The 22,800-nt window shown below is 34.8% G+C and overlaps 2 protein-coding genes across 2 annotated transcripts; both read right to left on the bottom strand.

Annotated features, from left to right (window-relative positions):
• Nucleotides 1-773: 773 nt before the first annotated feature.
• LOC132038655 (uncharacterized) lies at nt 774-12,614 on the bottom strand. The gene is made up of 4 exons (XM_059429337.1): nt 12,332-12,614; nt 12,175-12,247; nt 2,045-2,110; nt 774-1,102 (listed from the first exon to the last, which is right to left on the bottom strand). Exons 1-4 carry the CDS (start codon nt 12,361-12,363, stop codon nt 968-970), a joined length of 306 nt encoding a protein of 101 aa, XP_059285320.1. The 5' UTR covers nt 12,364-12,614; the 3' UTR covers nt 774-967.
• A 6,690-nt stretch (nt 12,615-19,304) lies between these two features.
• LOC132038115 (uncharacterized) lies at nt 19,305-21,115 on the bottom strand. Its single transcript, XM_059428839.1, has 5 exons — nt 21,001-21,115; nt 20,756-20,903; nt 20,180-20,343; nt 19,469-19,603; nt 19,305-19,320 (listed from the first exon to the last, which is right to left on the bottom strand). The coding sequence occupies exons 1-5, from the start codon at nt 21,078-21,080 to the stop codon at nt 19,305-19,307; spliced, it is 543 nt and encodes a 180-aa protein (XP_059284822.1). The 5' UTR covers nt 21,081-21,115.
• Between the last annotated feature and the right edge of the window lie 1,685 nt (nt 21,116-22,800).

Below are 22,800 nucleotides of genomic sequence, written 5' to 3'. Positions count from 1 at the left end.
GGAAGTAATAAATATTGTTTGTGTCCATTTGTGTGCTCCACATTCGATTCAAGGTGTCTCTAAGTTCGTTCCTATGCGGTGGTGAAGTAGGACCAAAATAAAGAAAACGACGTGCACAGTATCTAAGCATAATGTCATTGACCCGCGTCACTTCGACCAAGAAACAAGCTCATGAGATTAAGGGTTGCAGACCACTTATAAGCTGCATAGGCCTCCGTTTCTTGCTCTTGCTCGAGGTGGGACTGGGCTTTACACCCTCCCACCGAATTGTCAACGCCCTTCTTCTTGTCCAACCGCCCAACTCAACTATGACAATGACAACTGGCTCAGAACGAGGCAAGACTAGCTCTACTCCTATTGTCGGACACACACCAAACTTCAACCACAAAAGCTAGCTCGTGCAGTGAAGGGGTATAAGCTGCCCAAAACCTCCCCTTTGTCCGATGCAGGACTGGATGTTGCAATAACCTCTGCTGATTGAACGAGAGAAAAACAAAGACTCTTACTCGATCGGGGGATCTAAGCCACAACTCTATTCCTGACTAGAAATTTAATAAAGGGCCTTAAGGGAGAGCTGCTCTCTCTATCTCAGGTTCTTTCCCTACTAGGGGCACAAGAGGCACTTTGTGTAAAGCCTACTTCCTTTATACAGGCAATTCCTAAAGTACTAAACAAGTATAATCTGGATAGAGACATGGGAAACGACTTGTATCATCTATGCAATCAAAAAACATATATTGGATATTGCTTTCTGTGGAGCCAAGAGATCTATGTGAGAAGCAATCCAGAAACGTCTCGAAGAATGCAAGGCCAAAAAAAAAATGGCCAAACAGAAAAGAGAACACAATTGGAGCAGTGAAGAGGGAGAAATCAAGATGGGCCAAAATGGTGGAGCTCACTTTAATTGAATGCAAACAATGGATTTCTATACAGAACTTAGAAATTGGATATCTATCTCACTTGTACATTAGTTATCACTATTCGTCATGTTGCTGGTAGCTCCTTTCAGGTCATTCTGCCTTTCATCAGCACCACTAGTCACATCGACCAGCGCTCCTTCCAGGGTATTCTGCATTTCATCAGCATCATCATTGACACCTTTCTGCAAAAGATGAGGGTCGGTCAGTGTGTTAGAACCCCAGACTAAGAGAAGAGGGAAAAAGGTAAGTGGATATTAAGCTAAAAACTAATTTGTAAATTGCAAAAATTCTCCAGTTCCAAGGTTTCAAATACGTAGTTTTCTCTTTTCAATTATTATTCTTTATCAAGGATATTCACATCTATAAACTTCTTAGCACAGATTGTCTTAACTAGAGTTTCCTTCATGTGTTGACATAGCGTGCAAGAGATCTCTATACACGTCGGTTGAGCATTCTTGCAAAGAACTTTTGGAGTTCCAATTTCAGCTTGACTTGAAATTAAAACACCAACTGTAGGGACTACAGATATCTTCGACTTTTTTTCAGAAGGACAGATATCTTCAACGTACCAGGCCAAAACAACTGAACTCAGTTTTCCACCATGCCTCTTTCTTTTGGGCTCTAAACTAAATCCTGCCAAGTACCAGTACATATTTAACACATGCATCTAAAAGCTTTTCAACAGCATTGGACCAGGAGCCAAGTAATAGATAAGGCGTGATAGAAGAGTTGAAACAACCTTCTATCACATGTGGGGGGCAAAAAAATGTAGCAGGTTCTGTCCATTGCTAAGTCAAAGTTGTACCACCCAGTAAGTGTACCGAGTCTCAGAAAATAAGCTTAACAGTTGCATCATTCCTTCAGATTGCATGTTCCGGAAAGAAGAAATACAAGAAAGAGAATAGCAGGATTTTGAACAGACTATCCCTTAAAATAGAGATCAAGAGAAAGGGAGAGTCACGAAGACAAGAAATGAAAGTGTTCCCATATTGAAAAAATCAAAGGCCCAATACTAGGGGAGGGTCCTCACATTGGAAAAACTTTAGCAGGTCTGCATGAGCAGTTATAGGAACTAATATAAGAAAGACTTGATCAAAGAAGCTATTCTACCAGTGTGAATATACCTTTTTAGCTAGACCATGAGCAGACATAAGTTCATAGAACTTGCGCATCAGCATTTCTTCCTCAACCTACAAGTAGTACAACGTACAAAACTGATTTATTAAATTGAAAGGCAAATGGAAAGAAAAGAAAATTAAAACTAACAGAAATTTAAAAGCAGCTAATAAGATTATAAGAAGGATTTTGCTCTCAAAGTTGTCGGAATAGAAGCAGCTACAATCAATTTTGATGCTGAGCAACATGGGTGACAACCCCCCAAGCTCAGGGAGTCCTAAGCAAAATAGCCACCAGGTAAAATGAATGGTATTACTTGTTTGCCCTGATGTTCTACTACATACAACTTAGCCATCCTGTAGGACGTCCAAGATCAGTGGCACTCTAAATAAAACTTTGTAGTTCTACTTACTTAAGTTCATTGAAATCCAAACCAAATTCACATTAAATGAAGCGATCTCTTGTTTGAGAATCAAAATATTTCATCAACCAAAAGCTATCTCAAGAGCAAGTTAAAAAATAATTGAATGACTACATAGATCGGTCTCCCTAGGCCCTTGTTAAAACGTTGTCATCCTAACCTCCACATGCTGGTTTTCCGAACTATGTATTCTTGTAAATGCAAATTATCTTAAAGGTTGTGGCCCTAAAGCACAATTTTATTAAGCACAAACCAGCCTTCTACATGGACCACTTTCACTCATCTAGAGCAGGCAGAGAAACAGAAAAAGATTAAACGGAAAAGGGTCAAAAATGCCCTTAACGTATTCGAAAAGGTTCAAAGATGCCCTCCTTCCACCTATTGGATCAAATTTGCCCTTGCTTCCACCTATTTGGATCAAATAGCTGTTAATGTTAAATTTAAGGCTAAAATTGCCCCTTCTTTTAACAGAAGCTGATGTGGAATATACAATTTTTTTAACAAAATATGTAACATTATTTTTATTGGTCCACATGTAATTAGACCCAAATTCATTCACAATCTAACCCATTAACCCAAACTTCATCCAACATAGGACCTTAAAGAACTAGCTAATGCAATCTCTGATCAAGGTAACTAATTCTTAGATCGATTTAGAATGACATAATTTCACATTACAGGTTTATTAAAATTTAGCTACTGGAGAAGTGAGGGACATAAATTTAGCAGGCACGCAGCAAAAAGAAAAAAAAATGAGATTTCAGAAATTTCTTAAATCCATTCCAAGACAACCGCTTCTGATCGGACTTCACAACTACCTCTTGCATTGAGGACAATAGATTCCTCATTATGCACCACCAACAACTTCACCCCTGTTGCCCAAAACCAACACATGGAAACCCACCTTAAATCCTCTCTCATACCCAAAGATTCTCTCTTTCCCCAAGAACCACATCCATCACCAATCAATCAGAAAAAAGAGAGAAAAAAGACACCGATAAAGTCCTATGTTGGATGAAGAGGAAGAAGTATTGAGTCTTTTAAAGGGTTAATGGGTTAGTTTGTGTATGGATTTGGATCTAATTACATATGGACCAACAAAAATAATGCCACATATTTAATTAAAATATTAAATATTCCACATCAGCTTCTGTTAAAAGGAGGGACAATTTTAGGCTTAAATTTAACGTTCAGGGCATTTCTAATCCAAATAGGTGGAAGGAAGGGCAAATTTGATACAATAGGTGGAAGGAAGGGCAAATTTGATCCAATAGGTGGAAGGAGGGCCTTTTTGAACCTTTTCTAATACGTTAAGGGCATTTTTGACCCTTTTTCAGAAGATTAAATGGGCTTCACAGCATGGATAGAATGGACCCAAGATTAGAACTCTAGATTTATGTATATACACACACACACAAGAGTACAGTTTCTACTGGAAACTCGACGCCAATGGTATTATACCGCAAGTCTGCTTATCAGCTTTTGCTTTCCCTTGATCAAAAGGACTCCTGTCATATTAATCATGTGAGTCCTTGGAAACCGAAAATCCCTCCAGAAATCAGATTCTCTCTCTGGTTCGTTTTCCAGAATTGAATACCCACATTGGACCTCCTCAGCAGAAACATCATAAGTTCTAATACTTGCTCCTTCTGTAATTGCCATCCAGAAGATACAGACAACATTTTCTTCCATTGTACAGATAATAGTGGCCTACTATGTTGCTCGGACTCGGATACAGATCTAGAGGTAGGATTCGGCATGATCTAAATTTTAAGACTCGTGGGTACAAATACGTGGATTCAGCTAAAAATAATTCAAAATTCTAAAAGTATAGCTACATGCCTAGATTATGAGAGATATTCAGTGAAAGTACTTACCAGTAGTTTGTAAAGAGTATGTGATTCAACCATGGAACAAATTGACAACCATTTCTTTATTCATGAATTTTTAATTGGCTGCAATTTTGTACTAATGTGAGTATATTCTTGAGCTAAAAGGGTTGTTCTAAGTGTATTATACGTTGGAGGAATATAACCAGATAAAGCATTCTCTAGTAATATATTTTGAAACATGGAACTTTGCTAGATCCCCAGACCCCATTTGTGGGATTACACTGGGTACGTTGTTCTTGTTGGAGCTTTGCTAGATCAAAGGATAAACCTGATGCGTAGAACACACGGACTGCCAATTTGTCCGCAGTACTTCTTTGATGAATGTTGAAAGATTATTCAGTAGCTCCACCTTCTGCACCTTTCCTTTTTTTTTTTTTTCTAGCATCTACTTGGATAGATGATTTTTTACCTTCAGCTTGCTCATGCTCCAAGCCGCACATACATCACTATTGTTTTTTCCTACAAGCTTCAACCCCATGATTTGGAAGCTTTGAAAGATATCTTTTGACTTTATAATATGACCGAGTAACTCTTTTATTGCATAACCAAACCCTATTCCCACCATTGACAACAAGTTGGATAACTTTAACATGATTCCATAGGGGTGTATCATCAAAATCTACTGTGTTTTTTGCTGGTCGTAGAAAGCCTTTTCCTTTTTCAGCCATAGAAGAAAGAATTTTGAAATGGATGAAAAATTTCTTATGAACCAGTGAAGAGTTCTGCTACCAGCGAAAGAATGACTAGCAGAAAAGGAGGAAAGTCTAAGTCTTTGGAGGGAAACAAAGTTTTGGAGAGCCCTGACATGAAATGAGTAAAGTACTCCCTCCGGATCAAAAAAAGTGTCCACTTAGCCTTTTTTTCTTGGGTCAAAAAAAGTTTTCACTTATCAAATCAAGAAAGAATTAAACTTTTTTTTCCAGATTTACCCCTATTAAGTGTTATATGATCAAATCCCAATGTCTATTTAATTAGTAGTTTAGTCAAATTACCTATTTTTGTCTAGGAGTTAGTATTTTCTTAAGAGATGGGCAAATGGCTAAGTGGACTCTTTTTTTTATCCGGACGGAGTAGCATTGTGGGCTACCTATGATGTTTGTTAGCTATTTAGACAAATTGACGGTGCATTACTTTTTAGAACATACCATTAAATGATGTAGCACACATCTAATCTCATGTAATGATTTGTTCCAAAAGGTACAAATGTACCGTCAATTTGTCCAAATAGTTAACAAACATCATAGGTAGCCCATAATGCTACTATACTCATTTCATGGTCAGGACTCCCCAAAACTTTGTTTCCCTTCAAGACTTAGATGTTCCTTCTCCTTCGCTAGTCTTCTTTCGCCGGTAGCAAAACTCTTCATTGGTTCACGATATTTTTTTTTCAAAATTCTTTCATCTATGGCTTTAAAAAGAAAAAGGCTTTCTAATACCAACAAAAAGCGTAGTACATTTTGATAATACTCCCCTATGGAATCATGTTAATCCAACTTGCTGTCAATTGTGGTGGGTTAGGGTTTGCTCATGCAACTATTACAACAACAGGGTTACTGGGTCATATTATAATCAAAGGACATCTCTTAAAGCTTCCGAATCATAGGTTGAAGCTTGCAAATAAATCAGCAGTGATGTATGTGTGACTTTGAAATTGGAGCATGAGCAAGCTGAAGGTAAGAAAAACAATCCATCCAGGTAGATGCTAGAAAAAAAATTAAATTACCTTTCACTACCAGAAGGTTCTGATTAAAAAAAAAAAAAAAAAAAAAAGGAAAGGTGCAAAAGGTGGAGCTACTAAAAAAATCTTTCCGACATCATCAAAGAAATATTGTGGATAAATTGGCAGCACGTATGTTCTACGCATCAGGTTTATCCTTTATCTAGCAAAGTCTCCATATTTCAAAAGGTAATCACAATTTCTAGCATAGAACGCTTTAACGGGTTAGATTTCTCCGACGTATAATAGGCTTTGAACAACCCTTTTAGCTCAAGAAAAGACCCACATTCACAGAAAATTGCAGAAGATTCATGGAAAAAGAGAGGGCTGTCAATTTGTTCCATGGTTGAATCGCATGCCCTCTACAAACTACATGTAAGTACTTCCACAGATTATCTCTCATAATCTAGGCATATTCTCTAGCTATACTATTAGAATTTCGAATTACTTTTTGCCGAAACCCCACACCTATATCCGCATCTGGAGCTGTACCCACAACAACAACATACCCAGTGAAATCCCACAGTGTGGGGTCAGATCATGTCGAATTCAACCTCTAAGAGCCCGTTTGGATGGACTTATAGCTTTTGACTTATAAGCCAAAAATCATGAGTTAGGAATTCTAGCTTTTGGCTTATTTTTGTTGTTTTCACTTAAAAACAAGTGCTTAAAAGCACTTTTTATTTTATCCAAACACTCAAAAATGCTTAAAAGCTATTTTGGCTTAAAAGCACCTGAAATAAGTCAATCCAAACAGGCTCTAAATCCGCACCCATATCTAACACCCGCACCCGAGTCCGACCAACATAGACGAATGCAACACGTCTATAGGGACAACAACAAGACTGCAGATGCATTTTCAAAGAAAAGTTGTAATAATATTTGCTCGGTAGTTGGACTAGAGATGGAATACCATCCTACAATAGCCCTGTGTGTCTAATAAATGTACCTCAGTCTCCACTGATACTAACTATATCCAGAGAGCCATGTTTTGTATGAAAGCAAATGTAATATCAGATTTACTTATTACATGCATTCTATTTCCTCCTAAGCAAAAGAAAAAAAGAAGAAGCAGCTGAACCAATGTCTCAGACGAATCTATGCCACTACAATCTGTCCCTCACCAAGGACATTGCTTAAATTCTTTTCAGGGCTGAATCTCTCCCTTCCGTTTCCTCCCCCAAACCAACTCCAACAACCTGGAAAAATATATTCACTGAAAAAGATTTACGCAAGGGCAGAGAAATTCATAACGTACAAGTCCGCATTACTATGCAAATTAAGAATACAAATTACATAGTTTTGTTCTTGATGATTTCCCTTTAATTAATACACCCTTTTGAATGACTTCTTTTCATTTAACAAATATCCCAAAATAATGTCCTCTAATACATATTATATATCACAAGAAATAACAGCAGGTGGTCTTAATATTTTGAACATCAACATACGGAAGGGATAATAGTCAAAATACCCCCCAACGTTTGACCAAAATGCCAACTACACACCGAACCTTTGCGGGGGTCCTATTACCCCCCTGGACAAATTTTTTCAGTAGCAAAATGGCCCTTTTTTGCTGATGTGGCAGAGAGCGTGAATACACCGCCCAGTGGCGCGTGACGGCCTTTAAAAATCTGCATCTGACCTGTTTTGGACGCCAACTAAGCTGCCACATATGATGCCAAGTAGATAAAATTTGAACTCCCTCCATTTTTAGGCTACTTCATCTTCATCTTCACCCTATTTAATATCCATCCCCATTTTTTGTTGTCAAAATAATATCCATTATAAACGAAAATCTCAACCGAAGAAAATCCACATATGATTCCGAACAACTTGTTAAAGAACAACTTTCCACCATAAACGAAAATCAAGAAAAAAAATGAAAAATCAAGAAAGAAAAAGGAAAAATGCGAAAAAAAATAAGGATGAAAAATCTAATCTTGTTAAAGAAAATCGATTGGAAGTTGCTTGTTTGGAGTTGCTACTTGTTGCTTGGTTGGAGTTATTTAAGCACTAATTCTTTGAGTTGATTTGGGGAGAAAATTAAACTCCATTGCTAAGAATTTGGAGAAAGCTATGAAGAACACTAAATGGGTTTCTCTAAATTCTTGATTGTTTAACAATTTTTTGCACGGATTGCCCTTCTTTTGGGGTGGTCTTTAAATTTTGCCCCTCATATTTGTGTTCTTTAAGTTTTGCCCTTCGCTTGGATACTTGAGGTTCTGGGTTCGAACTCTCGCTCAGGCATAAAATAAAAAAATAGTTTTGCAAGATAGGGGTGGGAGAGTGTATCTTGGATCCGCATACAATCCTTAAGGAAAAACCAAAGTTATGCCGGAGGGGGCAGACTTTGCCTTGAGACATTTTTTTTTTTTTTTTTTTTTTTTAACTTTTCAAGGCACACTTTTAGTTAAGGCATACTTTTGGTTATGCCTTAATTAAAAGTATACCCATAAGGCATAGTTCCTTAAGGAAAAACTTTGCCCCATAAGGCAAAACTAAATTATGCCTTGAGGAAAAGTTATGCCCCTCCGCATAACTTTAGTTTTTCCTTAAGGAAGTTATGCGGAGAGGGCGTACTTTGCCTTGAGACTTTTTTTTTTTTTTTTTTTTTTTTTAACTTTTAAAGGCACACTTTTAGTTAAGGCATACTTTTGGTTATGCCTTAATTAAAAGTATGCCCCATAAGGCATAGTTCCTTAAGAAAAAATTTTACCCCATAAGGCAAAAACTAAATTATACCTTGAGGAAAAGTTATGCCCCTCCGCATAACTTTAGTTTTCCTTAAGGAAGTTATGCCGAGGGGGGCGACTTTGCCTTGAGATTTTTTTTTTTTTTTTTTTTTTTTAACTTTTAAAGGCACACTTTTAGTTAAGGCATACTTTTGGTTATGCCTTAATTAAAAGTATGCCCCATAAGGCATAGTTCCTTAAGAAAAAATTTTACCCCATAAGGCAAAACTAAATTATACCTTGAGGAAAAGTTATGCCCCTCCGCATAACTTTAGTTTTTCCTTAAGGAAGTTATGCCGAGGGAGGGAACTTTGCCTTGAGACATTTTTTTTTTTTTTTTAACTTTTAGTTAAGGCATACTTTTAGTTATGCCTTAATTAAAAGTCCGCCCCATAAGGCATAATTCCTTAAGGAAAAGTTTTGCCCCACAAGGCAAAACTAAATTATGCCCTCTCCGGCATAACTTTAGTTTTTCCTTAAGGAAGTTATGCGGAGGTATTTTGCCTTGAGACTTTTTTTTTTTTTTTTTAAACTTTTCAAGTCACACTTTTAGTTAAGGCATACTTTTGGTTATGCCTTAATTAAAAGTCGCCCATAAGGCATAGTTCCTTAAGGAAAAGTTTTGCTCCATAAGGCATAACTAAACTATGTCTTGAGGGAAAGTTATGCCCCTCCGCATAACTTTAGTTTTTCCTTAAGGAAGTTATGCGGAGGGGCAGACACTCCTCCAAATTCTCGCTGCGAAATTATTTCTTTATTTTATGCTTGAGCGGGGGTTCGAACCCAAAATCTCAGGTATCCAAGCTAAGGGCAAAACTTAAAGACCACAAATATGAAGGGCAAAATTTAAAGACCGCAAATATGAGGGGCAAAATTTAAAGACCACCCCAAAAGAAGAATTGCCCATTGTTTAATCAAATTAATGGATGAACTTTGTTCTATTTGGTGTTAGGAAGCTTCCTTTCACATTTGGGTTTGTTTGGATTAGATTTGAGCAAATTGGTGTGATTTTTTTTTTTCAACTCCTAGTGAAGATGATGATGATGATGATGATAATGTTGATGAAGATGAAGGAGAATTGGGTATGGGTTTTCAGATCCTTAATAAAAATGGAGTATGGAAAATTGAGAGGTTTTTTTTTTTTTTTGAAGAAGAGTAGATGGATGGAGGAAGGGGGAAATTAATAAAAAATGGGGCAAAATTAAATACGTGGCACGTGGGCCAGGCGCGTGTGGACAACCGCCATTTAATATTTGTGGGTTGGCAAGATTGATCGCCACATCGGCAAAAAAAGGCCATTTGCTATCAAAAAATTTGTCCAGGGGGGTAATAGGACCCCCGCAAAGGTTCGGTGTGTAGTTGGCATTTTGGTCAAACGTTGGGGGGTATTTTGACTATTATCTCACATACGGAACAAAGCTGCTATAGTCAAATTACTTTGGAGTCTTAGCCACAAGGACAAGTTATGGCAAGATGGATTAACTGTTACTATGGGAAGAATAGTGATATCTTTAAAGACATTCCTAAACAAGCATCGTGATTTCAAAAAATTTTGAAGGCAAGGAAGTATGAAGAGGATGCAGGGTACAGCACGGTGGTATTACATCAGATGCAGCAGATTGTTACCAAACGGATATACCTAAAACTTAGAGATGACTTTCAAAAAGTGGGGTGGAGAAGGTTGATCTGTAATAACATAGGATTGCCAAAGTGGATCTTTATTCTGAGGATAGCTGTCCAATCCAAATTGTATACAAGAGATAGGTTAGTAAAGTGGGGGATCACTACAAGTAATGGGTGTCTTCTCTGTGAGCAAGCTGATGAGACTCATTCTCATCTATTCTTTGCCTGCCCATTCTCAACACAAGTATGGGCAAGAACGTTGCAGTGGCAAGAGATTAACAAAAGTCCCACTTGCTGGGATGCTTAAGTACGATGGGCTAGCAGTTTTGCAAAGGGAAAAGGCGTTTAAAGCTGAGGTTTACAGAATGGTATTTGCAACGGCAGTATATTGTGGAGGGAGAAGATCCTGAGGGTGTTCCAAGGTGAAAAGCCTCCAGTGGCCAACATAGTCAAGGAGATAGTCCAAGAAGTGCATTTCAGAGAAGCAGTGAAGATTTCCAGATGGTTGGAACAGCATAATTTTTATCCAACATAGTAGTTTGATGGTTTGTATCTGAATTGTATTAGGTTGTGGAGTGTATGTTTTGCTCTTAGTTTATTGTCAAGGGGTAACTGAAGCTCCGGGGCTCAATGTCCAGTACTCATTTTTTTTTTTTTTTTTTGGCTTTGGACCGATCATCTCACTTTGGTGATATAAAGTCTTTATTTCCCAAAAATAAAAATAAAAAATAAAAAAGAAGAAATAACAGGTCCAGTCTGTCGATATAGGTTAAGCTCTCAATAATTTTGCAAAACTAAACCAAGATAGCATAGTCTGATTGGAAAAAAAAAAAAAATATATATATATATATATATCTTCTCCATTCTATACACCTCGATGCAGTCTAGGATATTTAACTATAGTTTCAATATCTTAACCATTTTACTTGGAAATACCTAAGAGATTCCCTTGTCTTGCAAGTTAAAATCTAAAGTTATGCATTTCTGTTTTTCCTATCAATATATGTTTACCTCATAACTTGCAAGACACTAAGGGTCATCAATAATGCTGCTACTAAACTTTAGTACAATGTTTGGTTGCCAATTTATGTCCTGTACAACTAATGCCAGCATTACTTATACATCCCATTCAATACTATTCTTATACATAGTAAACCATGACATTAACAATACCACTACTATTCCTATTCTAAACACCCTGTTCAGTACTATTTAGAAATTATGCAATGCACGTTATTTAATACGACAAACCAAACATTCACACAAAAAAAAAAAAATGTCAGCATAACTAATCCCATAATTACTAGTCCCTGCATTACTAATACACCCTATTCAGTACAATTCTTCTACAACCTACCAAACAACCTCTAAAAGCATTAAGACTAATCCAAGCAGATGTATTAGCGAAACACATTACTGTTCAAGCAGAAAGGTTCTTCAATATTCAACTAATTTCTCATAAAAAAAAAAAAGGAGAGGAAAAATTAAAGGGAAAAGGGTCAAAAATACCCCTTTACTTTGGAAAAAGGACTAAAAATATCCTCCAAACTTATTTTGGGTCAAAAATACCCTTCTCATCCTTACAGTTTTCATATATACCCACGGAAATTATCCCCCAAATAACCCAAAATCTTTTTTTAAACCCGCTTCATCATTTAAACCCGACCTAACTAAATAATAACCCATAAGATCCACTTATTCCCCCAATACAGCACGGAATAAAATTGCTAAAAAGGAGAAAAGTGAATACCTGAAGTCTGTGCAATTCATCAGACATAGTTTTATGGGCATTGGAGAGTAATTCACTTTCTTTCTCTAAATGCCTGCACAAATCAGAGAAAAATTAAAACCCACATACAAAACAGAACACAACGAGGAGCATGAAAATAACTTAAAAGGGAAATTACTTCAAGGTTTCTCCAGTATATTTGGGATCCATGAAAAGAAAGATTGTTTTTCTTCCACAAAATCAATTTTTCAGCAATCGTAACAATGGAAAAGAATTGATATTTTCTTCATAAAAAAGAGAAGAAAAACGAATGGCATTTGGATTTCAGATAACTTGTTGGATCCCCAAATAAGATCAAACTGGGCCGTCCAGGCTGATAGTCTATATTAGCCCAATATGGTCAGGACCAATATTCGAGTATTATACTACCTAATAAATGGCAAATTACAATCAAATACCATCTAGTTTACAACATATCTACACAATGTATAAGTAGTGTATATTTTATACTAAATATATGCATATACAGTCAAACCTATCTATAATGGCAACGTTTGTCTGAAAATTTCATGGCTGCTACAGTGAGGTGTTGCTTGTATGTGTACTGGCTTTTGATGTTTAGATTTCATTTAATACATTATAAATAAAACTACAAAAAAAAAATATATATATATATATATATATATTACTTTTTATGCTAGTAAAAACGAAACTAAAAATACTTGTTAATTTTAAAATCCCAATTGATTTTCATATTTCATTATTGAAAAGACTAATAAATTACTAAGAAATCCATAACTAGTTATATCATACCGATAAAGAATTAAAATCTAAGGAAAATATGCATTTAAAATTAATTAAAAATTTAAATTTTCAAGTTTGATGTAAGAATTCTAAAATTGTAGGTTATTTCATAAATTCCAGTCTCTTAGTAATATTATAACGTTTGAACTGACGAAGATTTTTGTTCAAACTTTCAGCAAGGGAATTCAATAGCTTTTCCTTGAAGGCTGTCTAAGAACTTAATAGTATAATTGAAGATTTTTAGATATTCGTACTTGAAATTTACTATGTACATGACATTAATGATGATTATCATAAATATTTTAATATTTTATTTTATAGATGATATATTTCTTACAACATTATTACACAATATTCGAGTGTGGTGTTATAGAGAGGTAATTTTACAAAGAGTGTACTGTTATAATGAATGTCATTGCTGGTATAGGCAGAATGTTGTTATAGAAAAGTAAAATATAACATAAAAAATCTGTTTCGGAGAAAATCAGGCCGTTATAGTGAAATGTTGTTATAACGAATGACAATTATAGAGAGGTTTGAATGTAATATAATACACCTATACGCAACACATACAACCGAAGTGTATAGGATACTTCGGCCATGTTTGTAAACTGATAGGCTGGAAGGTACATTTACGCGAGTTTTCTTTAGGGTCTTTGACATATATATACATCTTAAGGAGAAATATTTACGAAACGTGACTATAGTTTTATATTTACAAAACATAACATTACAAATCCTATACAAAACATGCTTTATATTTAAAAAAATATATATATATTTTTAAATTATTTTTTATTTTTTAAAAATCATTTTTTAAAAAAATATTTTTTTATTTTTGTAAAAAAAATATTTTTTTTTAATTTATTTTTATTTTTTTAAAAAATTAATATTTTTTTTTTTGCTCAAAAACTTATGTATGAAAGTTGTATGAAATGTGTATATCTCGCTCAAGACTTAAAAAGTTTGCTCAAAATTTAGTGTATGAAAAATGTATGAAATGTGTATATCTCGTTCAAGGCTTAAAAAATCCGCTCAAAATTGTGTGTATGAAAACAATATGAAATTTGTATCTTGCTCATGTCTTAAAATTTCGCTCACATTTTCATGTATAAAGTTCATGTTAGATTTACGTAAAAATTAATACAACTACAACAACATTGTATATAACTTTGATACAACATTCAAGACTTAAAATAATCGCTCAAATTTTTGTGTATGAAATGTGTATATCTTGCTCAAGGCTTAAAAAGTTAGCTCAAATTTTATGTATGAAGAAAGTATGAAATGTGTATATCTTGATCAAGGCTTAAACATTATGCTTAAAATTTTATGCATGAGAATGGTATGAAATGTGTATATCTTCCTCAAGACTTAGAATTTCATTCACATTGTTTGTATATAAATTTCATATTAGGTTTACGGAAAATTAATACAACTACAACAACATTGTAACAATTTTCATACAATATTCAAGGCTTAAAGTTTTCGCTCAAATTTTGTATATGAAAATTATATTAAAAATTTTGCTCACACATACACATTTCATACAACTTTCATACACAGAAATATGAGGTAATTTTTTAAGCCATTGAGCAAAAAAAAAAAAAAAATTAATATTTAAAAAAATATATATAAAAATTATTTTTTAAAAAAATAAAAAAAAATTTAAAAAAAAAAAAAAATTATAAAAAATATATATATTTTCTGGAAAAAAAATAAAAAAACGAAAAATATATGAAAATCTGTCATGTTTTGTAATATATCGTTATGTTTTGTAAATAAGGAAAACTATCGTTACGTTTCGTAAATATTTCTCCTTAACATGTATATATACGTAGTTTTCCCTTTTCTTTAAGTAAGAGCAATTGCATAAATGACCTTTTTGAGGTAATTATTTAAATTATGTTTAAAGCAGTCAGCTAAGTTTATCCGACTACTTTTAGTGGACAGATTTAATTCAAATGGGAACGTAATTCGAGGAGTGGCCTCAAAAAGGGTCATACGGTGAAATGTAGTAAAATCACCTATGTTTGAGCCAAGCACGTTGTAATTAACTAACTGTTGTCAATAAGTGCTTATTTTTAAAAAATGAGATGTTTGGTCAAATTTTTGGGAGAAAAAAATGTTTTGAGGAGTAGCAGAAGCTGTTTTTCAGAAGCTAAAAAAAATAACTTTTTCCCATAAACGCTTTTTAAGAAAAAACACTTTTGACGAAAAAACGCTTTAGAAACACTTTTTAAAAGTTTGGTCAAGCACTAATTGCTTCTCAAAACTGATTTTTAAATTTATTGGCCAAACACAAACTGTTTCTCACCAAAATTTTTTTTTAAAAAAAGCACTTTTGAAAAAATACTTTTCAAAATTAGCTAATTTTAGAAGTTTGACTAAACTGACTATAAACATTTTATGTTTATATTATAGCCTTCCTTTTAAGTTTAACGGACCGTAATACAGAGCGTAGGACTCAATCGCAAGGCGACTATGTTTTTCATAATTTACCTTTATTTTGTAAAACTTCGCAAATAGGCGCACGCTTTTAGTAATATAACAAGTTATAGCTATAAGTTGAATATTTACTTTTCGTAGGCGGTTTTTAATATATTTGAGATGAATCTCGGTGGCTAAAATATAGTGAAATACATTGATATATAGATCGGTACATTGAGTAAAAAGCGGCTATATTTATGGCGATAAGAATCTTTTCCAAATTAAATGGTGATTTGTATTAATTGCTCCCTGGATTCACGCAAACCTCAAGAGGTTCCATTACGATAACGTCTGTCAATCAAATTAACTCCCGTTCAAATAATTTTTTGAATTCAAAAAACAAAATCGACATCTTATCTTTCCCAAAAAATAGCAAAAGTTCCTTTCTTTTAATTTTTTTTTTCAACAATACGCTTGTAAATACGAGAAAAAATACCTTTCGTTTATTAAATTTTTCAGCTATCTGATTAGAGATACGTTGTTCTAGTGGAGAGCGGTAGGAAGATCAGATTACAACGTATCGCTCTATTTGTAATGATATAAATGGCCAATGTAACCGCTTTGATCGACGTCCGGTTTTGGAACGATCAAAATTGTTATGTTAACTACAAAATAGATACGATTGTATTCGGTGATTATTGCAAATACGATGGTTGGTTGCTACGATTTCAACTCAACTTCGTGTCTGGATAGTTGCGAAACAAAATCTCGATAAAATATGTTGTTGAGGGGATCCTCAGCAATGGAAATACACAACAATATGGGAGTTAGGGTGTATGTTGAGCTTAAGAGGGAAAAAAAAGTGTTTTGGCGATGTATCCAATGTGCGTTAGTATTACGGATAATGATGTTGAGGAGATTGCAAGCGGTGAGTGTGTTTTTAGAGACGATGTGCTTCAACTTGGATACGATGATAATTTGGAGGATATGGATGCGTATGATTCTAATGAATTCGATGTTTGTCAAATTGTGGAAAGGTTGTTGTATATTTACGGAAGACAACAAATTGATTATTTCCAACGAAGGAAGGATATTTTTGTAGATCAAATTTACAAGGATAAGGAGACATTGAAACTTGTAATGGCAGTTATGTATTCGAACGATTCAATTTCAAAGGCGAGAGATCAAATGCTATAAGGTATGTGCTATCCATATTCTAACTAACTTGCGGGAGATAATAAATACATTACAAGCTTTGCTCTTTTAGAATGACTTCATCTTGATCTATGTTTTATTTTGCGCTATACGGTTGTATGTATGTCGCACAGAATGTGAATGGAAATTACGAGCGTCAAGTGTTGGAAAATCTAAACTGTTCAGAGTTAGGTATTTCCATGAACATACATGCCCTTTGAAGGACAAGGTATATTCACGAGAGGCAAGCAACAAGTTGGTTTATTGGGGAATCGATTGTTAAGCGAAAATAGCGAACCACGAGGAAAGTTAGCCCGAATTGATATAATGGACGACGTAAAAAATGAATTCGAGCGTAGATGTTTCTTACATGCTAGCTTTGGAGAGCTAGAGAAAAAGTTATGAATGATTTGAGGGGGATCCTGTTTGCTTAAATACAATAAATTGCCGGCATATGTCTATATCCTAGATAAAACATATCCTGGATCACATGTTAAAATGCATAAATCATGTGAAAATGAGTTCTGTATTTCTTTATTCTTTTCAAAGCATTCATAAAGGGATTCGAGTGTTGTAGACCAATAGTGGTAGTGGATGGTGCACACCTTAAAAACACGTATAATGGTACATTTGTATCCCATTGAAGTACTTTGGATGGTGTAGGTATGTCTATTCCTGTGTGTTTAATTTCAATAATATAAACTGAAAAACATTGTATAAACTGAAATATACTGTGAAATATAGATTACATTACTCTTATGTAGACTTAAAATATAGACTGATAAAAATACACAATTTATGATTAACTTTTTAAAATACAAATGTATATACAGGTAATATTCTACCACTGGCATATGGTTTGATAGATTCGGAAAATGATAAGTCACGGACTTGGTTCTTTGAAGCTTGATTCAAGCTAGCTTATGGTATTAGGGATAACATGTGTGTCGTGTCCGAAACGGACACGAAAGCATAATCAAGCGGTGTATCGGGTGTATCCTCTTTTTGCATAAATCGCTGCGTATGGCATTTGTGGAAAAATGTGACTAAGAAATACAAGTCGAATGATGAAGTATTGAGTCCTGTGTTTTATTCACTTGCCAAAGCATACACACAGGATGAGTTCGATAAACTGATGCAAAAGATTGAGAATGTTGATATACGGGTAAAGGAATATTTGGATGATGCTGGAAGGGAGAAATGGTCTCGGCTATATTCACCTGTTAACAGAGGTTGGACGATGACTTCAAATATAGCGGAATGTATTAACGGAAAACTAGTAGCGGGCAAATTGCACTGTTTTGATTTCCTTGAAGAAGTTAGGAGGATGTTTGGGAGATGGAATTACCTGAAATAGGAAAAATGGTACATACACATTCTCGACACTTTCTAGACGATACCTAGAAATGCTTTCAATGAATGAGTATAAATCGTTACGCGTGAGGGTAAGTTTTTCTTGATGATAAAACTAGTTTGTTTATATCTCGGGGTATACTTCTACGTGTTTTTACGTATTTAGTTGTATTTAGCTAAGCACTTGTTTTTCTTTTAAGTTTATGGAACTGACATACGGTGTTTTGTTGTTGAATGTGCATGTTTCTTAGGTTGAAGCATCAACCGAATATGTTTATACGATTAATGATGGACCGCGGCGTTTCATAATTGATTTGAAAAGGAACAACTTGTAGTTCTTAGGATGTTCCAAATGGACGAAATACCATGTTCACGTACACAAATTTTGTCTTAAAGAGTAAAAATCTAACGAGCCGATGCATATTGTTCGGGGGTTATTCAAACCAAATACGGTGGTGAATACGTATGATGTGCGATTGATCCAGCTTTCCCCGACGACGGTGAGTGGAATGTGCCAACACACATATTGGAGGAGGTTGTTCTTCCACCGAGATACAAGAGACCTCCTGGTAGGCCAAAAAGAAGAGGGATAAGCCATTAATGGAGCTGAAGATTGGTAAACGTAGGAACGCTTGTAGTACATGTGGACGTCTTGGTCATAACAGGCGTTCGTGTGGTAATGAGCCACTTAAGAAGAAGAAATAAATGTCTAGTCTTCATTTGTGTTTTATTTCTAGGACAGTTGTCCGATGTATTCCATCTTGAAATCAAATGTATTCCATCTTGAAATCATTCTTTTGTTGGCTTTTTAAATGTGATGTATTTCTTAAAAACATGCGGTGTCATGTTATAGAATTGAACTGATATGTTCAATATAAAATTATAATGAAATAAAATTGAAATACATTGGTCAATACTTGTGCCTCAAAAAATGACTTTATATGTGCAATGATTGTTGTGGTAATACATTTGATTCATAGGGAAAGCATTCCGGAGTTTTGTAACTTTTTTATAATTCTTTGCTGTTCTCTGTATTTTAAAGTATTTCATTATATTTCAATTTATTTGCTTGTATTTCAATATAGTGTTATTGTTGAGGAATACATTTTAAAGAACACACATGAACTTATGAACCAGTTGACTTGTATTCCAATATATATGACTTGGTTCCTGCAATTCTGGTTTTCCAAAAAAAGAAGCTTACCAGATATACAATGAATAAGGAAATGTATTGTGTACTTATAACAAACAAACACGAAATATTTAACGAACGAGAATACGAGTGTATTTAATAACGTCAGAACACTAAACAAAAGATAACACCATACTCGTTGTATTCGAAAGAAAAAGAATCTTGTCTAAAATTAATATTAAGCTGATCCACACCTGAGGTTCAACATCAAAAACACATGAAAAAATGTCTTGAACTAAACAACATCTAATCTACCCCGATCTCTCTACGTCATCTCATAGTCGGCTGCGTCATAATCGACTATAGGCTTTGGTAGTCTTCTTTTGCTCGTTATCACTTTACGTCGGTTTGCCTTTCCCCAAGCATAGTCGCAAGAAGTGCACCATATCTCGACGGTGAAACTTTGAATCAATATCGTTGGAATACTTCACCGAGAACTCGAGAATTCGACAAAAGGCGCAATATACACCACAATCCCTGAAACCAAATGAACAAAAATTTATTCGTGCTTTAGTAAAAGTTTAGAAAAAGAACAATGTTATTGAATCTGTATTTCAAAGATTTAAAAAAAAAAGAAGCCATACATGCTTCCAGGGGGTTGTTGTGGTAGATCGTCCACATTAACGACATCAAAATCATCATTTAGTGCTCTGTTTTTGTAAGCGAGGTGATTCTGAAAATCTATATCCTTCTTCTTTTCATAAAAATCGGACATTTGTAGATGATGTGGCACGAGGGCGACCTTGCATGTTCACTTCTCTCCTAACGACGGCATCATGCCTGCTGACTCGATATGAGTCGTACACGTACGGACATGCCCTTGAAAACTCGAAACAAATATAAGAAAACAACGAAGAGATACATTATAGAAGTGTATTTCATTATTTCTATAGCGTATGTTTAATAACAAATACACACACACATGTCAATGAATGATATTACCACTAAAATCCGGTGATTTTCCTCTTTCACATTGTGAGGGGATTAATACGTTGTCAATTGTATGCCATGGTACATTACCCGTCAGCACATGCCGTTTATGTACTCACGTACATCGGATTCCTTACTAGCGACATTGGATGATTAGGATTTTTCCAAGCATGGTAAATCTCGGTGATTATGGTATGTAGTATACAGCTGACGGTGGTAAATTTGTATGTGCTGTTATCTTCATATTTGCCTTTCTTACGGAGGTAATAAAAAATAACATCAAGATGCTGCAAGATAAATATAGGGGTAGTCAGTAATCTCAGTTGATACTTCATTAACATACACTTAAATATATTGAAAAAAGATACAGCAAAACTACTGAAAAAAACAGAAGCATATAACAGTAGAAATATAACAGAATGTTATTTAAAAAAAAAAATAACAGTATGAAAGGTACATATGGTAAATATAGTGAAATATAGGATAAGATTCATTGAAATACACACTTTGAAAACACAGTTAAATGAAAGGGTGATAATCAGTGAAGTCGATCTGTAGAATACATTGAAAATATATGATAGATACAGTGAAATACATGAAGAAAAAACAGTGAAAATTAGGAAGATTTAATGAAATACATTGTAAAATAAACATTGAAACATGCAAATGGAAAAAGGAAATTCTGAAAAAAAAACGAACCTCATCATTCCAAAGTTTCCCTTCCATTGATAACAAGTAGAACCAGTTTTTGTCTTTAACAAGTGTGACGCCTAACTTGAGTGACATATCGGCGTCTTCAGGATCCACTAATTCCTTGTTTTTTCTATAGTGGTTTTCCTTGTCTCTTCTATATATCAATAGAACAAAAAGAAACATATGATTAGAAAGATTATATAAAAAACATTTGCATATTTTTAAAGAAACGTAATCTTTAAAAAACTTACTTTTTATCATGCCTTAATAACAGATCCTTCTTGAGCCAATTTTCATATTCTTGAAAATACGCAGGTATCCACGGGGGCATTGATTGGATGTTCTACAAAGGGGTGCTTCTTTTCAAATTTGATAGGGACGAGAAGACCTTGCGAGAAGATCTGTTGTTGTAATTTGGCATGAAAGGGGACACGGTGTATTTCTTTGGGTTTCTATCTCGCACAATCTTTGGGTGGACAATCATTCGGCGTTCGGTATTTTTTCGATTGAATGTTGTACTACTCCGGCGGTTAGAACACCCGTTGTTGGTTGTACTCCAAGTTGGCTAGGTAATTGATCATCGAGAATTAACCATTGAGAATTTGGTACAACGTTCTCAACTTTGCTACTGCGAGGGGTCTTAAACATATAGGGATCGACTTGATCATTGACTTGTATTGCGGGGGGACTGAAGTGGAATCACGGTGGCAAGAGGACCAGTGGATTAGCTACTGCTACCCGTTTGCTCGATGCGCTAAATTCTAGGTATCATTTTACCCCGCGCTTGTTGAAATTGTACAACACTGCTACCAATATCAAAATGGAAACGCAAAAATCGGCCTACGGTTGCTTCAAAATATATCACATAATTGACACTAGAAATATATGTTTGAGTACCTCGGGTTGCAAATGTGGTGTTGATAACACCTCTCCACTCTTTTTTTCATCACTGTGACCATAATTTGTTGGCCTACATTCACGACCGGCCCCGAACCGGCAAATGTGTATGCACCGGCGTGGCTTGCCTCGCCCTATACCAGTTAAAAACATTCAGTGAAACAAAAAAATGCAAATTCATGTTAGAAATACAGTGAGATATAGTAAATGCAGTGAAATATACAAATTAATGTTAGAAATACATTGAGATATAGTGAGATATAGTGAAATATACAAATTAATGTTAGAAATACAGTGAGATATGTTAGAAATGCAGTGAAATATACAAATTAATGTTAGAAATACAGTGAGATATAGTAAATTTGTTATGTGAATACAAGTAAACATGTGTGTACCACATTCTTTTACAAAACCAACTTTGGGATTCTGAAAAAAAAAAAAAAAAAAAAAAAAGGTAAATTTTGTTCTTAGGTACCTGTGGTTGTGTTGGCTTCGGGGGTGTGTCATAGCTACCTTGAATCTCTTGATTGAAGCCTTTAAAGTATCCCCTACTTTGTGTACTTCGGCGCGTTCCCAACACCGAAACATCGCGATTAACATTGTGCACGCAACCTTCATCTTTTCTTCCGATAATATATATTATTATGAGTTCCTATATGTCTAACAAAACAAATTACAAAAAGTACATATTGCTAAAAGGGTAGTTTTTACCTTATTTTGATCAATACCGTCTTTGACAGTTGATGTATCTTTGGCATAATGTTGTTCTTGATTGAATTCATGCGAGTATTGTATGCCAACCTCGTATTGATTTACCGGAGCTTCACTATCGGCAGCCTTCATAAAGTATGAGAACAGTTTTCATTCAAAATCTGTATTTTGTGAATAAAATCAATTTTATTTTAGATTTACCTTTTCTGAGGTTTGATTTCCCACTTTATTGCCTCGAACAACCTTTTTAAAGTTGTCATCGATGCACTTGCGAATATTATCCATGGACTTGTTAAGATCGATGGCCGAGCAGATACCTACGTGTTTTTGAAACAACAATACGTCAAAATTTTCAACACCCTTACCAAAACAAATATATTACAAAAAAAAAAGGAGAACAAAACACTTACATCTTTCTTAAAAGCTTGAAACTCTTGTCTGAG

The sequence above is a fragment of the Lycium ferocissimum genome, chromosome 11 (assembly GCF_029784015.1).
Source record: "Lycium ferocissimum isolate CSIRO_LF1 chromosome 11, AGI_CSIRO_Lferr_CH_V1, whole genome shotgun sequence".
Lineage (NCBI taxonomy): Eukaryota > Viridiplantae > Streptophyta > Magnoliopsida > Solanales > Solanaceae > Lycium > Lycium ferocissimum.
The sequence above is the reverse complement of the archived record's forward strand: the minus strand, read 5'-3'. Positions and strand labels throughout refer to the sequence as shown.

Coding starts and splice junctions, on each gene's coding strand:
- LOC132038115 (XM_059428839.1), bottom strand. CDS start 21,080: ATGCCCCCGTGGATACCTGCGTATTTTCAAGAATATGAAAATTGGCTC. Junction 20,904..21,000: donor TTATTAAGGCATGATAAAAA/GTAAGTTTTTTA, acceptor ATTGATATATAG/AAGAGACAAGGAAAACCACT. Junction 19,604..20,179: donor TCGCTAGTAAGGAATCCGAT/GTACGTGAGTAC, acceptor ATTTGGTTTCAG/GGATTGTGGTGTATATTGCG.
- LOC132038655 (XM_059429337.1), bottom strand. CDS start 12,363: ATGGATCCCAAATATACTGGAGAAACCTTGAA. Junction 12,248..12,331: donor TATACTGGAGAAACCTTGAA/GTAATTTCCCTT, acceptor TGATTTGTGCAG/GCATTTAGAGAAAGAAAGTG. Junction 1,103..2,044: donor CTCATGGTCTAGCTAAAAAG/GTATATTCACAC, acceptor CATCTTTTGCAG/AAAGGTGTCAATGATGATGC.